This window comes from Lates calcarifer, linkage group LG12 (genome assembly GCF_001640805.2).
Source record: "Lates calcarifer isolate ASB-BC8 linkage group LG12, TLL_Latcal_v3, whole genome shotgun sequence".
In the NCBI taxonomy this organism is placed as follows: Eukaryota; Metazoa; Chordata; class Actinopteri; family Centropomidae; genus Lates; species Lates calcarifer.
Genome location: NC_066844.1, coordinates 12532808 through 12546549, shown reverse-complemented (window position 1 = coordinate 12546549; position 13742 = coordinate 12532808). Strand labels below are relative to the sequence as shown.

The window sequence follows — 13742 nt, the reverse complement described above, 5'->3', positions numbered from 1 at the left end:
GAAAGGAAAGGAGAGGAAGTTTTTCCTTGCCACTGTTGCTTTGTGCTTGCTCATGGTGGGAACTGTTGGGACTCTCTCTGTAATAAAAGGGTAGACTGCATATGAAAAGTGCTGAGATAACTGACTGGCTAAAAATAAACTGAATAAATAAAACAGGAAATAAAATAGTAAAGTAAATCTAATTAAAACAGGAGCACAAACAATTATGGGCAGACAAGAAGGTTACTCACCTATAGTAATGGGAGTTCCTATAATTTGTTACTTTGATCGTTGTGCTTACTCAAACACACAAACTTGCAATATTGTTCTGTGCTGCCTGTGGTTCAGAGCTGACAGTGATCCTCACTAACCTGAATACCACACAGCAGCTGCTTATTAAAGCGGATCAGTCAGAGTGGACTCAGGAGTATGAAAGGTTGATACAGCACAGTGCAATCCTGTAGCCATGTTGGGTAAACTGCAAACAGCTCTGGTAATTTGAACTTGCCTTCACATGCACAACACCCAAACACACATACCCACACAAACATACACAGGCACAAATACACATACTCCTTCAGTGTTTAATCAGGCTGCTAAAGACTTTAATGAGCCGCAGGCATTTATCGTCCCCCTGAATCTTATATCAGCCAAGGCCAAAAGAGCACTCAATTAGTAAGGTGCTTTCTGCTGCTTTGCTTTCTCTGCAGAAAAAGCATAGGGAACATTTAATCACTGACAAGGCTTCAGTCTTGCTTTTGCAACCTTCATAAAGCAATCACACTGAATAAATGTTCTCCTGAGGAGCAAAGATTAAATCCTTGTTCCCCTAGCTGAGACAGAGAAAGGGCATCTGAAATGACATTTCAATTCTCAGGCTTGTTTGGTCTACCAATCAGCAATGACCCCAGACAGTAAGCTCAAACTGAGCTCTGATAAGCCCATCTTTGATGAGCCTGTCATACTGATCTAAGCTGTAGCCTCACCTATACTCAGAGAGAGCAAAATATTTGAAGTTCAAGCCTGTTTACCTCTCAACACCCAAGTTAACCTGTCTGTTTGGGCTGAGGTTATGCTCAATTTAAAGCTTCAGCTGTCAGACATGCACCAAGTCACAACATGTGAGCTGACAACGCATGCACAAGCTGATGATGGTGACGGAATATATGCTCCAGATGTTAAAAGAGACTTAGTCTCGTCATCCTTCCTGTCTTCAAAACGCAGGGGGTTCCTCTGTAGCCTGTTGTGCAACCACATACCTGCCCTTAGGGAGGCTCACATTAATCAAAACCCAAAACCTACATTCAACAGAGAGCTCTCATATGAGCCAATACCTAGGACCCAGCAGCTCACTGTCAATCACATGATTATAATAAGTCTGGTCTGTGCACCTTTTAACAAATCAACAAGGAACAAATGTAAACATATTCAGATCTTCTGTTTGAATGGAGCTGACTGGAGTTTAATGTATGTACACTTTAATCAGAAGTAGAAAGAATTGAACTGAACGAACAGACCGAAGAAACAAAGAATCAAGTATTTCCTTCCATTTAAAGTTGGACTAAAGACAAAAGAAACACACAAGTGGTGAAAAAAGAGAGCTAAAGCTATGAAGCTTTAAGGATCATTTCAGCAAAATCACACAAAAGAAATTTATTTAGTGTAGGAGTATCTACCTTTATATGCCCAGATTTTGAGATATCTGTTTCTTAGATTTTGTGAGGGACTGTCAACAATTTTCATAGTTAACTCAATCAATGAGATTATTTCTGCTGCTGCCTCTGAGAAATATTTGTATAAATACATTTTATACATGCACCTTGCACAGAGTGGATGAAGAATTTTTCATCTTTGCTCCTACTGCTCCTACTAAGTTTTTCAATTGCCTTTTGTCCGGACCCAGACTGAGCATGGAAATTTCCATTTTCCATTCATCTTTGAATGATAGATAGTGCACCCCTGAGAAAGCCAACAAATGAGAGGAATACACAGTTCACTGACCTTCTGGGTGTCTGTGTCAGCAAAGGTAAGACCAAAGTAGTCCTTCTCCAGCAAGTTGAGGTGCTCACACACCATATCCATCAGGGTCTGTCCTTTTGAGTGTTTCTGTGAAGACAAACATATAGGACACAGCAGTGGTAAAAAGTCCAAAGTAAAGAAAGCTTTTCTACTATATTTTTTAGGTGTTGTATATGTATATAAGAGTTTCTACCAGTATAACTCAGTTTCGAAGGGCAAAATTTGGCTCACCAATATCAAACCCCATTAGACAGCTGTTCTTGTCAAGATTGCTTTCCTCTTCTTTGGTTCTATTCACAATAAAACAGCGCAGCCATTTGGTGTTGTGTCACAGTCGCTGTGCATCAAATTCTTGACAGTGAAAATGGACTGTGAATTGCTGGGGAAGATTTGTCTAGAGATTTCCTCAGCATCACAGCAACATTTTCTTTGAGTGTGGTAAGTTGACGTTGAAGTAGAGTTTCAATGTAGATTTCGTGTTTTCACTAGCTATTAATACAAATGTACACATAAATCTCTTTGCTCATCATGCTGAAGATGCCTTCAACCAGACTTGGCAGAGATCATTATATCTTTGGTATAGCCCTGGTGAAAGTAAAATACCAAAATAAAGAGGTGGAGGAGGACACGGTTCAACTGGAGAAATTGTAACATCTAAGGGAAATAAAATTCCTTGTAAACACTGTATTTCTACGAGTGAGATAATCTTATATTTTTGTTTTAAAATCTTCTCTGACTCAATTTCAGTATGAAATTGATTGGAATTGATTGGAACTGATCGGAGCGGTGGCACGGTGGTGCAGTAGTTAGCATTGTCGCCTCAGAACAAGAAGGTTCCAGGTTCAAGCCCCAGTTCGGGCCCAGGGGCTTTTCTGTGTGGAGTTTGCATGTTCTGCCTGTGTGGGTTCTCTTCTGGTACTCTGGCTTCCCCCCACAGTCCAAAGACATGCAGCTTAGGTTAACTGATAACTCTAAATTGCCTGTAGGTGTGAATGTGAGTGTGATTGGTTGTTTGTCTATATGTGCCTGATGGATTGGTGATCTGTACAGGGTGTACCCTGCCTCTCACCCAATGACAGCTCAGCCTTAACAGATAAGTGGTATAGATAACGGATGGATGGATTGGATTATTTACTGCCTGTCACATTCCACTGATTACAACGGTGTTTCAGATGGTTTCCATTCCATTCAATTATACACTGAAAAACCTATGGTCACAGAATAATTATTAGCCCTAACATCCTAAAAAATAATGTCAACCAGAATAGCACATATTTTATATCTACAGCAATGCTTACATATACAGACACAATTATGTAGACACCTCATGAAAGAGCACTAATTTTTAAGTAATTCCACCATCATTGTTCAAATGTGTCATCAAAGGTGACATTTCCACATTGTCCTTTATTGATGAATAAGAGTCTACAACCATGCTAGTGGATCTGTGAGCTACGATCTAAAAGCTAACATCAGTATACTCACATGCTCACAGTGACAACTCTGATGTTTAGCAGGTAATATTTATCATATTCAGTTTAGAGTGTTTAGAGTGTCATGCTAACATTTGCTAATCAGTACTAGACGAAAGGTGGACTTGGGGACCATGAATATTGGCACCAAATTCCATGGCGATCCATCCTATAGTTAGCGAAACAGTTCACTCAGATACAAAAATGTCAGCCTTATGGTGACACTAGAAGAAAAAGCCAGGGGATCATGAATCTGTCTGGTAATCCATCCAATAGTTGATGACATATCTCAGGTTCAGGTTAAAGGTTCGAAACTTGTTTGGCCACACTCTACATAGGTTTTTTGCCTCTGTGGAGTTTTGATATGGGATGATAACTTATTTAAAGTAACTGAATCCTCTAACATTGAGTATTTCTGGTCTTATTGTTAGACTTCTTGTAGCTGGACACACTTACTTATTTTAATAAATCTCTTACTGCCCCTGCTGCTGAAATGTTTTTACTTAAATTTCTTTAGGCATTTTTTGCAATGTATGAAATATTGACACAACATCAATTCATGCATGAGCTCATATGCCACTGTTAAATATTGAACAAGGAGGAAATATGTTCATGTTTAGACCTAACATTGAACCACACACTGAGAGTATTATACTCTCACATACAAATGGTGCCACCTCCCATGGTGTCTAGGTGAAGTGACAGGGAGATGGAGCAAGCAGTTGCCAGGGAAACAGATGCAGTACTATCCCGAGAGAGGGGGAGGCTGGGTGAGAGAAGTGGGTAAGGGCATGGTACCTTCCCTCCCGCCCAAGGACCATGGGGGACATTAAGCCATGCATCCATGACAAGAGACTTAATTAACCCATGAATGCAGCACCTCCTCCCGGGAGAGCACTCCCAAAATGTGGCCTGCCTTCCTGCAATACTGTTATTACTAGCTCCTGAAGACACAAGGGAGGTTCGGATATGGCAGGCATGAAGTTCCATCCTAGCAATTACAGACAGGAAGTGGGAGCGAGCCCATCTATGACCTGGAGGTCTGAGACTCTCACAATACTAAGACAGTTAAGACATAAAAGCTTTCATAACCATAACGCAAACTATTGTTGTGATGTGGAAAAGGCTCAAAGGTATTTCAGAATATTTTCACAGTGCTGAGAGAGAGGTTGGTGCAAGTGTAGCATTCCTGATATTCTTACTTCACACACACTCACACTTAAAAATCACCATCCCCCCAGCTCCACCACAACACACACACACACACACACAAAGTTCCGTGCACTTGTGCGTAGGTATCCTGAGGGGTGACTCATAATAACATTGCTCTTCTATTTTATCCTTGGCTGCACCTGGCTTGCAACCATGTAATAACTATAGAAACCCTAATACTCAGTTAGCAGTCTGTGCTGGAGACAAAAAGGACTTCCTGTGACTAGTCAGTGGGGCTCAGTACAAAATCAAAGTTTCAGTAGCATTATAAAAACAATACTTTTTTGATAATTTAGTTAAGGGAATTTTTTTAATTTAACATTATAGAGTGTACCAAACTCTTCAATTATTCAATATTAAAGGAGCACTCCACTAATTTCACACATGAACATAGTGAACGTCTCACCAGGTCACTACTTAACCTAAAAAAAAAAAACAGTTGTGTGATGTTTTCTGTGGCTCTAGAGGAGAAAATGGCCCTAACGATGTCACTATCTTGTCTCAGATTGGGTTTATAAAATAAAATGAAAATGTTAACAAGAGGTCTGTGGGAAGTTGGAATATGAGTTGCATTATGGGAAATGCAGGATCCAGTGTTTTTGGAGTTTGACCCATGCTGGAGACTGTAATGAAACCAATTGTTTTGTTTTTTTAATCTCTCTCTAAATAGCTAAACAAAATTGGCCAAGCAACACCTTTAAACCTCACTAAATAAGATGATTGTGTTTTTTCCCTACAAATACAGAAGTAATAAAAACAACAAACTGCAATTTACAGGAAGTTATGTGCTAAACAGCTTCTTGGCTGGGAGCAATGAAGTCACAGCAAGATTTCAAAAAGTCAAACCACTGTTTTAAAATAACCTTTGTTTACCTTTTGCTGACATATGAACTCTTGTGGCCCTACAGATAATGTCAGTTGCCACTGAAAAATATAGGTAGAAGTAGCATGACATTATGGTAGTACAAATCTTTTTATGGACAACATCAGTGAGTGGGGGCACTCTGACACCAGAGACCTGCTGCTCACATCCATGTTAGTTTCTTTTCATCTTTTTCTAATCATGACCAAGTAGTTTTTGTTGCTGAAACCTGATCAAATATTAACCATAAAGGTGGAAGATAAAAAGTCATATGAATATTTGTTATGGCCACTTCTAATGGTTTTGGAAGGCTCTGACAGTGTCAGTCCAACTGGGCTGCCAATTCAGAAGACGCTAATAAGAATCTTTTTGAAAGGAGACAGACTATCCTTAGGTTGGATGACTTATTGTAACTTTCAGTACTTGACACTTTTTGATACTCAGTGCTACAGAAACATTTCCACTGGCACTCAGTAAGTACTAAAGGTTTGGTACCCAGTCATATTTATGAGCATGTAAGTCTCCATTCCCATGCTGGGACAGACAGAACTCTTGTTGAAGAAACAGACAGAGTACTAGACTGTGATGAAGATGGGTGACAATAATAGCGCCAGACAGATGCATCACGTCCTGGGTCTGACTGTGAGTTCTTTGTGAGAGGAATCAAAAGTTGAGCCCAAACAAAAAATTGCTTAAATAATGCTGGGTAGTCATTTTCACAGTCAAATTATTGCTTATGAATCACTTCTATCACAGTCCTGCCAAAAGACAGACTTATTCCACCAGAGGTATACGATGCTGCTGCTGGTCATAAAAGCTCCAAAACCTCGCTTCTTTCTGTACATTTATCTAAGGCAATGGACTTACATCTATCTCGTCTCTCCTTTATTATGCACGCTTTTGGTTTCCTTTCTCAGCAAGTGGGAAATGTCCTATTTCACACTGCTGGAGTAATGACTTGCATACTGCACTATTTTTTGTGCCACTGTGTGTGTTAAAGAAATGTGTAAGATTTCTCTGGCTTTGCCCTCCTGGTGTGCTCTCAGCATGCACCCTCTCTTTTATTCTCTTTGCCTATTTTATCTGCTCCATGCAGCACTATACAACACACACAGCTGCCCACAGAGGAAAATAATAACAAAGGGGAAAAATGAGTGTTGCTTTTCAATAGTTTGTTCAAAGCATGTTAAGGCTAATTCTAGAAAATGTGTTACCACAAACTGCTTATCCATTGTGCATACCTCAATTTCTCCTTCAAACTCAGAGGAGTCCAGCAGGGTCACTTTGAAGGGGATGGTTTTAAGTCGTTTGGAGCCTTTCTGGGGAGATTTGAGGTTCTTGTTTGGCGACGTCTTCTCAGACATTTCGTCTGTTTCTCTGTGTTCATCCAGATGCTTGGAGTTCTGTTCCTTTACAAATATAGAAAAACAAAGATTCCATCTGTCATCCCTGATACCTAGGTGTAAAAAATAAAATACTTATCAGAAGTAAGAAAAATTCATTCATAATAATTCATTCATTCAAGTGTCAATAACTAAAAATCCAGCCTTGAAAGAGAGCCTCTCTCAACAGTATGTTGGGTTGCTCGCTTCAGATGTTTACATAAGAGGTGTTTTAGTTTTTTAATTTCTTTTAGAAAACGATCTAATATTGTTTATTCAATCTTCTCTTTTAAGCAGCCTTCAGTAAACACATTTTCCCATGAGTCCCAGAGAGGACAAAACACTGTAGAAGTTTTTAGACAGCTGAGATTACAGCTAGAAAGTTATAAAATGACTTTCAAAGAGAGCATTGGTGAGTTTTATGTATATGGATGAAACCAAGTTAAGAAGTACCCATGCTAGATGACTTGTCTTAGAATATGGACAATAAATCCCAGGAACATGCCTCATTCTTTCAGAAAAAACAGATGGTAAATACTGCCAGCCGCACTGTGTTACCAAAGCCTGTGGAACATGGCTTTGTGGAACTGACTCTCTCCCCACTACCTGCTGGGTGTGGCTGTTACAAGCTAATACAACCAATGTTCCCTCTAAGCTCCCACTTTCTCCGCGCACAGTAAAATTATGTAGCGCATAAAATTACCGCGTGCGACAGTGTGCACATCTGATGTTGCTCACAGTGGTCCAAGGAATTCTCAGGGAGTTTGTGTGTATGCTCAGACACATGAAAAATTAGGGGGGAACATTGAATACAACAATCCATCACAGCTGGGACATTTTCATTTTATTAAGTCTGACTTGCTTACTCTAGAAAGTCAAATATATTTTCCTGTCATGTCAAGTTTATTTTCACAGGGATTTTTCAGTTTTACCAATTAAATTTAAAGTCTCACAGTATTTGCAGTAGTGATGTTATTGTGCACATGAATGTGTTCCCATATACAATATGTGACCTCTCCAGTAATTTAAGAAATAATAATAATAAAACACAGGATGCTCCAATGAAAAGACATGTATTGTACCATACATTACTGTAGATAAACCTATCATTACACATGGGCAGGATTTTCAGAGTCTTAAAATCTTAGATTCAGTTTTTGTCAAAACACAGACAGTATATCTGGTCTGGTGTATATTAATTATTTAAATATTTTCTTATTGTTTCATGGGACTTCTTGCTGCATAGAGATGAAACGTTTTCCCTGAAACACAAAAAGCCTTTCACTTCTCCCAAATTACAACTGAAATGACCATTTTCTCAATAACCTAGGATGACATCCATTCAGATAGTTTGGGCTTTTTGTTTATAAATAAACTGAACTCCATTCTTGATGCTCAAAGCATTGTTTAAAAACATTTAAAATTCATCATCTCCTCCCAGAATTGGTATCCAGGAGCTGAATAAATAATCCACAGAATTGTCTACATTTTTCGTGGGAATATTTGCTACTAAAGCAACAGTTCATATGAAATTGTCCACAGTGAGGCCTGTTGATATTTTCTTCCCCGTTGTGCTGCGGAATATCTCCCAACCAGCTAGGAGTTACAAAGAACTTAGTGAAGATTTTACACAAAAACCTCATAATGGATTTCTAAGTGGATGGCGCAAACCCGATCCAACAGTGGAACCACCCAGCTCCTCACTTACTGAATAAACCAAAGCATAATACTTCCTGTATTTTTACTTTACACAACTATTGGCAAGTCTCTGGTTTTAGCTGTAATCCATTAGCCCATTTAGGGCCATGCTAACCTGTTTGGCCATCTTGCTGTCTGAGGCAGAGTCCTGCATGTCTGCTGCTGCCCCCTGCTGCCCGGGAGAACTCCTGTCTTGCTCGCTTCACCTCTGCCTCTGGGCCTGCCTCTGTTGCTTCAACAAAGTAACACCAACCTGTGAAGAGACAAGAACACAGCAAATATGTTTTTAAACGTCTCAACTTCAGAATGTAATTTCAAAAACATTAATGCATGCTTTCTCTCAGAATCCAAATAGCTGGGATGACAGCAGGGGCTGCATCTGGAGACTGAAAAATTCAGAACACGAAAGCTTCCACCCCAAAAACCATATGAGCACTAGCGCCAGGATCACACTTTCATTACAAATTCTGATAATGCTGTAGCTCCTTGATATAATACAATTTCCACAGACAAAATTCTCCTTGCTGTCAAGGACGTTTACTTTAATTATAAAATCTTTCACTGAGCCAGATTATTATTATCATTATTATTATTATTATTATTATTATTATTATTATTATTATTATTATTATTACCCCCCAAAAAATTATTAGTGAATTAGGCCATGCGCTCTACCATTGCTACTCATGGCTATCAGTGGTGCATTCTTATAATCACAAAGGTGCTCAACCAAAAAACTGATAGGAATCTTATCATTCATCCATGAGCAGGTATGTATGCTTGTAATGCTCCAGTCTGTTGCTCCATGGTGCAATTTACTGTCACTGCCTAGAATGTACTGCAGTACATCTTAGCATACACCTTGCCAATTCCAAGATCAGTCAATACTTGTTGCCTTCACTTGCAGGTTATACTGTAGGTGTGGGTGGTTAGAACAATAACAACAGCTGAAGTGAAAGAGGAGAGAGCAGCCAGTTTTGTCAGTTTAGAGAGGTGTGTACTGTAAGCATGTCTAAACAGACACTCACTAGAAAGATATTGAAGATATAACAGATATCCACGAACTAGTGAGGTGAAATCTCACTAGTTCGTGATATATTCACAATACAGTATGTTAAAAGGAATGCTTCAACATTTTGGGAAACATACTTATTTGCTTTTCTGCTGACTCAGATTAGAAGTTCAATACTACTCTATATGGCTGTAAGTATAAGTATAATTCAGTTCAGTTCAATTCCGTTCAGTTCAATTCAGTTCATTTTTATCTATATAGCATCAAAACAGCACAGAAGTTATCTCAGGGCACTTTTACCCTTTATAATATTATTTACAGAGACCCGAAAATTCCCAAATATGAAGCCGCAAATGCAGTGTGGAAGAAGTATTCAGATCTTTCACTTTACATAGCAATACAACAGTGTAGAAACACTGTTACAACTAAAAGTAGTAGCAAGCAATTAGTAAAATATACTTGTGAAACTACTCATAGTGCAGGATGGCCTGTTTCAGAATAAAGTATTATATTTGATTTTTATGATTTGGCTCCAGCCTCCCCGTGACCCTTAAGGATAAGCTGTATAGATAATGGATGGTTGGGTGATTATTGTTATTGTTACTGATGTATAAATGTGTAAGCATCTATTTAATGTTGTGGCTTGTGAAAGTGGGGCTACTTTAAAGTACTTTATATAGTATCAAGTAGCTTATACTATAATACTGCATCATAATTCAATTTAGTTTTATTTAAATCTATTTCTTGACTGGGATACTTCCTGGAGTTCCTGAAGTGTTAATAAGAGAGCCTTGGAGGTACTTTGGATAATACCAGGCTAACTGTTACCACTTGTTCCCATTCTTTATGCGAGCTGAGCAAACAGTTACCTGGCTTCAGCTTTATATACAGAGTGTAGTATGGATATTGTCATCTATCTATAAGCACACAATAGAATAAGTGTATATCTTAACATGCTAAACACCTTATATACTGTGCAGCAAACACAGGTTATTTATTTATTTATTTTTTTTTTTTTGTCAAATCGTGTAAAGACTTTGTTTAACCCACTGTAATGAAAAAAAGATCAAAGATCTTTATACACAATATAATATGTTACTAGCAACAGAAACAGGTAGATTTTTTTCCCCTTTGTATGAAGACTTCAATTTGTTTTAGGAAGGCAATCTTTTTATGACAGATTGTGTTTGTAAAGCTCAGAAAAGCTTACACAAGAGAGATATTTTGTTAACATTGTAGATTTTTGTGTAATAATTTGTGTTCTTTTCTGACGAGTCTTGTTACACTGCTGCAACTGTGCATTTGATGTCTCTTAAGCCCACATGGGCTGAGTATGTTTGTGTGAATGAAATCAAAATCACATTGTGTGCGCTACAGTGTCATCTAACCGACAGCTCTGTCTCCCCCACAATGGATTTCTCCCTGTGTGATTGTTGAATGTCAGAGCAAAGTGTTGAATTAAAAAACAAGCCTTTGCTCTGTGAGTCTGAAGCCAAAAAAGTGACATTCACAGTGAATGATGCAGATAGCTGCTAATTTCCTAAACTCCACTGTTACGATGATCTTGTCCATTTTTGGCCACATATCCAAGAAAGAAGAAAAAGCAGCTGTCCATCAACTAACTCCTTAAAACATTGGGTATCCTGTGGATAGATATTTTTGTTATTCAGGGTGGATTTCCCCACCACATGAAAAAAAAGCTTGTGACCCAGGGCATATAATGTGTAAACATATCCTCAGTGGGATCTGCTCAGCACAGTATATAAGAATAATGCCTCTGAATTGTAGAGTCCCCTTGGGATCTTGTGTATACTCCAGTCTCTATATGACCCTGGAAGTCTGTCTGCAGCATATCACATCAACATAATGTACCTGGGGGTTGTAGGTGATCATGACAACCAAGGCAAGAACACAGCCAGTTCACACTGGTTCAGAGGAGGGACAACACTCCTCCAACTCCCAAACAGGGAAGGTCTTGACAAATACATCTGGTTAAGGAGTGTGAAACCCCCCCTCACTCCTCCTTCTTCTCTTCCTCTGCTGTGCAATCACAATTGTCCCATTACTTACAATCACACCGATTTGACAGAAATGAATTCCCCCTTTGGAGACAAAAGTGTAGCATGGAGTGGTATGTCCGTTCAGGGCCTCATTTCCCCCTTGCTGTCTGATCCAGCTGGGCACTGAGCTATAAGTTGCTAAATCAATTTTCCCTCACTGGTTGAATCGTGGCTATGACTGCCAAGTAAACACCCTGATTGGAGAAGAAAAACTCCATTAGGGTATCGTGTGCTGATAGTGGAGGAAGCCCAGCGCCGTTGTGTCTTTCTGCTATCGCATTTGCCTCCCAGTCTGAATCAGTCAAGCCAAAAATAAGGAGTATCTCACCTGTGTATGTTACACGTGCACTTTCTCATTCCTAAGTCAACAGAGGCTGACGCCCCCCCTCACTTAACATCTATCTGGGCCGCATGACACAATGCATTCATCTACTGTCTCAGCTGTGTTATGTTCATAACAACAAATTACCTGAAAACAAGCTCCAGTCTAACCATTTGTGTTCTCCACTGTGGACATTTTTCATTTCTGTTCTGAACACATTAACGAGCACACAGCCAACCATGACACACTTTCTGCCCATACCCAAATCGACAGTTACTGTTGCTTTGAAGTGGTCATAAAAGATTTGTACGAGACATGTCAGCCAATAATGAAAAAGCCCCTTGAGGACTCATGCACACCAAAGCATGCACATAGCATGGTCCCTTATTGAGACATCTTCTCATGAAATCAGATTAATTGCCAAATTAACATAGACTGATGTCATTGAGGGCAGTAGAGCCTGCAAATGCATTAATTTCCTGTAACAGACCATTACCCACAATCATGTGTCGACCCAGCAACCAAGACCTCTGCAGAGGAGAAGAAAGCACCTTAAAGTACAGAATACACTGCATGTTTCCTTTGTTGTACACAGTGTGCAGTTCACTGACTATGTCTGTCTTTGATATCTGCCATCAGTAATAATAATTAATCACAGGGAAAGCACATTGTTTCTTTGGAGGGTTATGAAACATTACTCTTCCCTAACAAGCACAGCCCTGTCCCTTGTTCCTCCTGCCTCTTTCTTTTTCTCTTCATTCTCATCAGAGGTAAGCTTTAATCTAAGTAAGGCGAGCAGAGGGAGAACGAGAGAGGAAGGACATGTCTGTGGAAGGGTACTGGCTCAGCTCCGAGATGCAGTTGCCATGGCAACAGCATATTCTTTTTTTTTTCACACCAGATCGTCTCTGCCCTCAGAGGAGTGACGGGGAAACAGAAAGACGAGCCGAGCAAGGAGGGAAGATGAGAAGCCAAAATATGAGGCAGCAAAAAAGACTGAGGGATCAAGGATAAACACAAAAGATAAGAAATGACAAGAGGGAGGAAATAAGCTGATGTGGCATCACTACTCAAAGGAAATGTCAAGCAGTCTCCCCTCTGGTTAGCGGTGGAGGAGCTGCACACAGGGGCTGATAGCAGAGATGCCAGCTGCTGCTGCCAAACTCACTCCAATGTTTTCCAGCAAACATAACCTGCTCGGCATATGAGCCCTCACAGTGCACAGTCATCATTGTTTGGCCAAAACACAACTCTAATCCCACTGTACAATCCATGGCTCTGCTCCGTGATCTTAATCACATTTATCCATTAGCATGCACTGAGTGCACAATGCAGTCAAGTAATCACAATGAGCACCGCACTGGCAAAAGAGAAAAACAGAATACAATAGCTACAATGCATCCCCTTACTAGCTTGTGAATTATTTGCATTACTATATATTTATCTTAAATTACTATCACATTGGATAAAGTAAAATCAGCTCCTGTATCGTTTCCCTTGCTGTGGTTTTTGTGGTTGTCATGGTCACAAGGCAAACTGCAGCTGCAAGTTCAAGAACCATCATATACTCCAAATGCTGTCGCAAAGAACCATGCACATTCATAAGCCACTGCCGGCAACCCCATCCATGCACAGCAACTGCTCACTGCTGTCATGCTAACATGCTCACAATGACATGGACACATTGATGTTAAGCAGGTATAATGTTTACCATATTAATTTAA

General features: G+C 39.6%; 1 protein-coding gene across 8 annotated transcripts in view; it reads right to left on the bottom strand.

Annotated features, from left to right (window-relative positions):
* The window catches only part of LOC108886581 (band 4.1-like protein 1), a 75069-nt gene that overhangs the window by 29536 nt on the left and 31791 nt on the right, over positions 1-13742 (bottom strand). For all 8 annotated transcript variants that reach the window (XM_018681534.2, XM_051074768.1, XM_051074767.1 and 5 more), the window contains exons 2-4: positions 8740-8877; positions 6786-6953; positions 1981-2085 (exon numbers count right to left, since the gene is read on the bottom strand). In XM_018681534.2, coding sequence (XP_018537050.1) covers positions 1981-2085; positions 6786-6953; positions 8740-8778 — 312 coding nt within the window. In that variant the 5' untranslated portion in view covers positions 8779-8877. The remainder of the gene's footprint in view (positions 1-1980; positions 2086-6785; positions 6954-8739; positions 8878-13742) is intronic.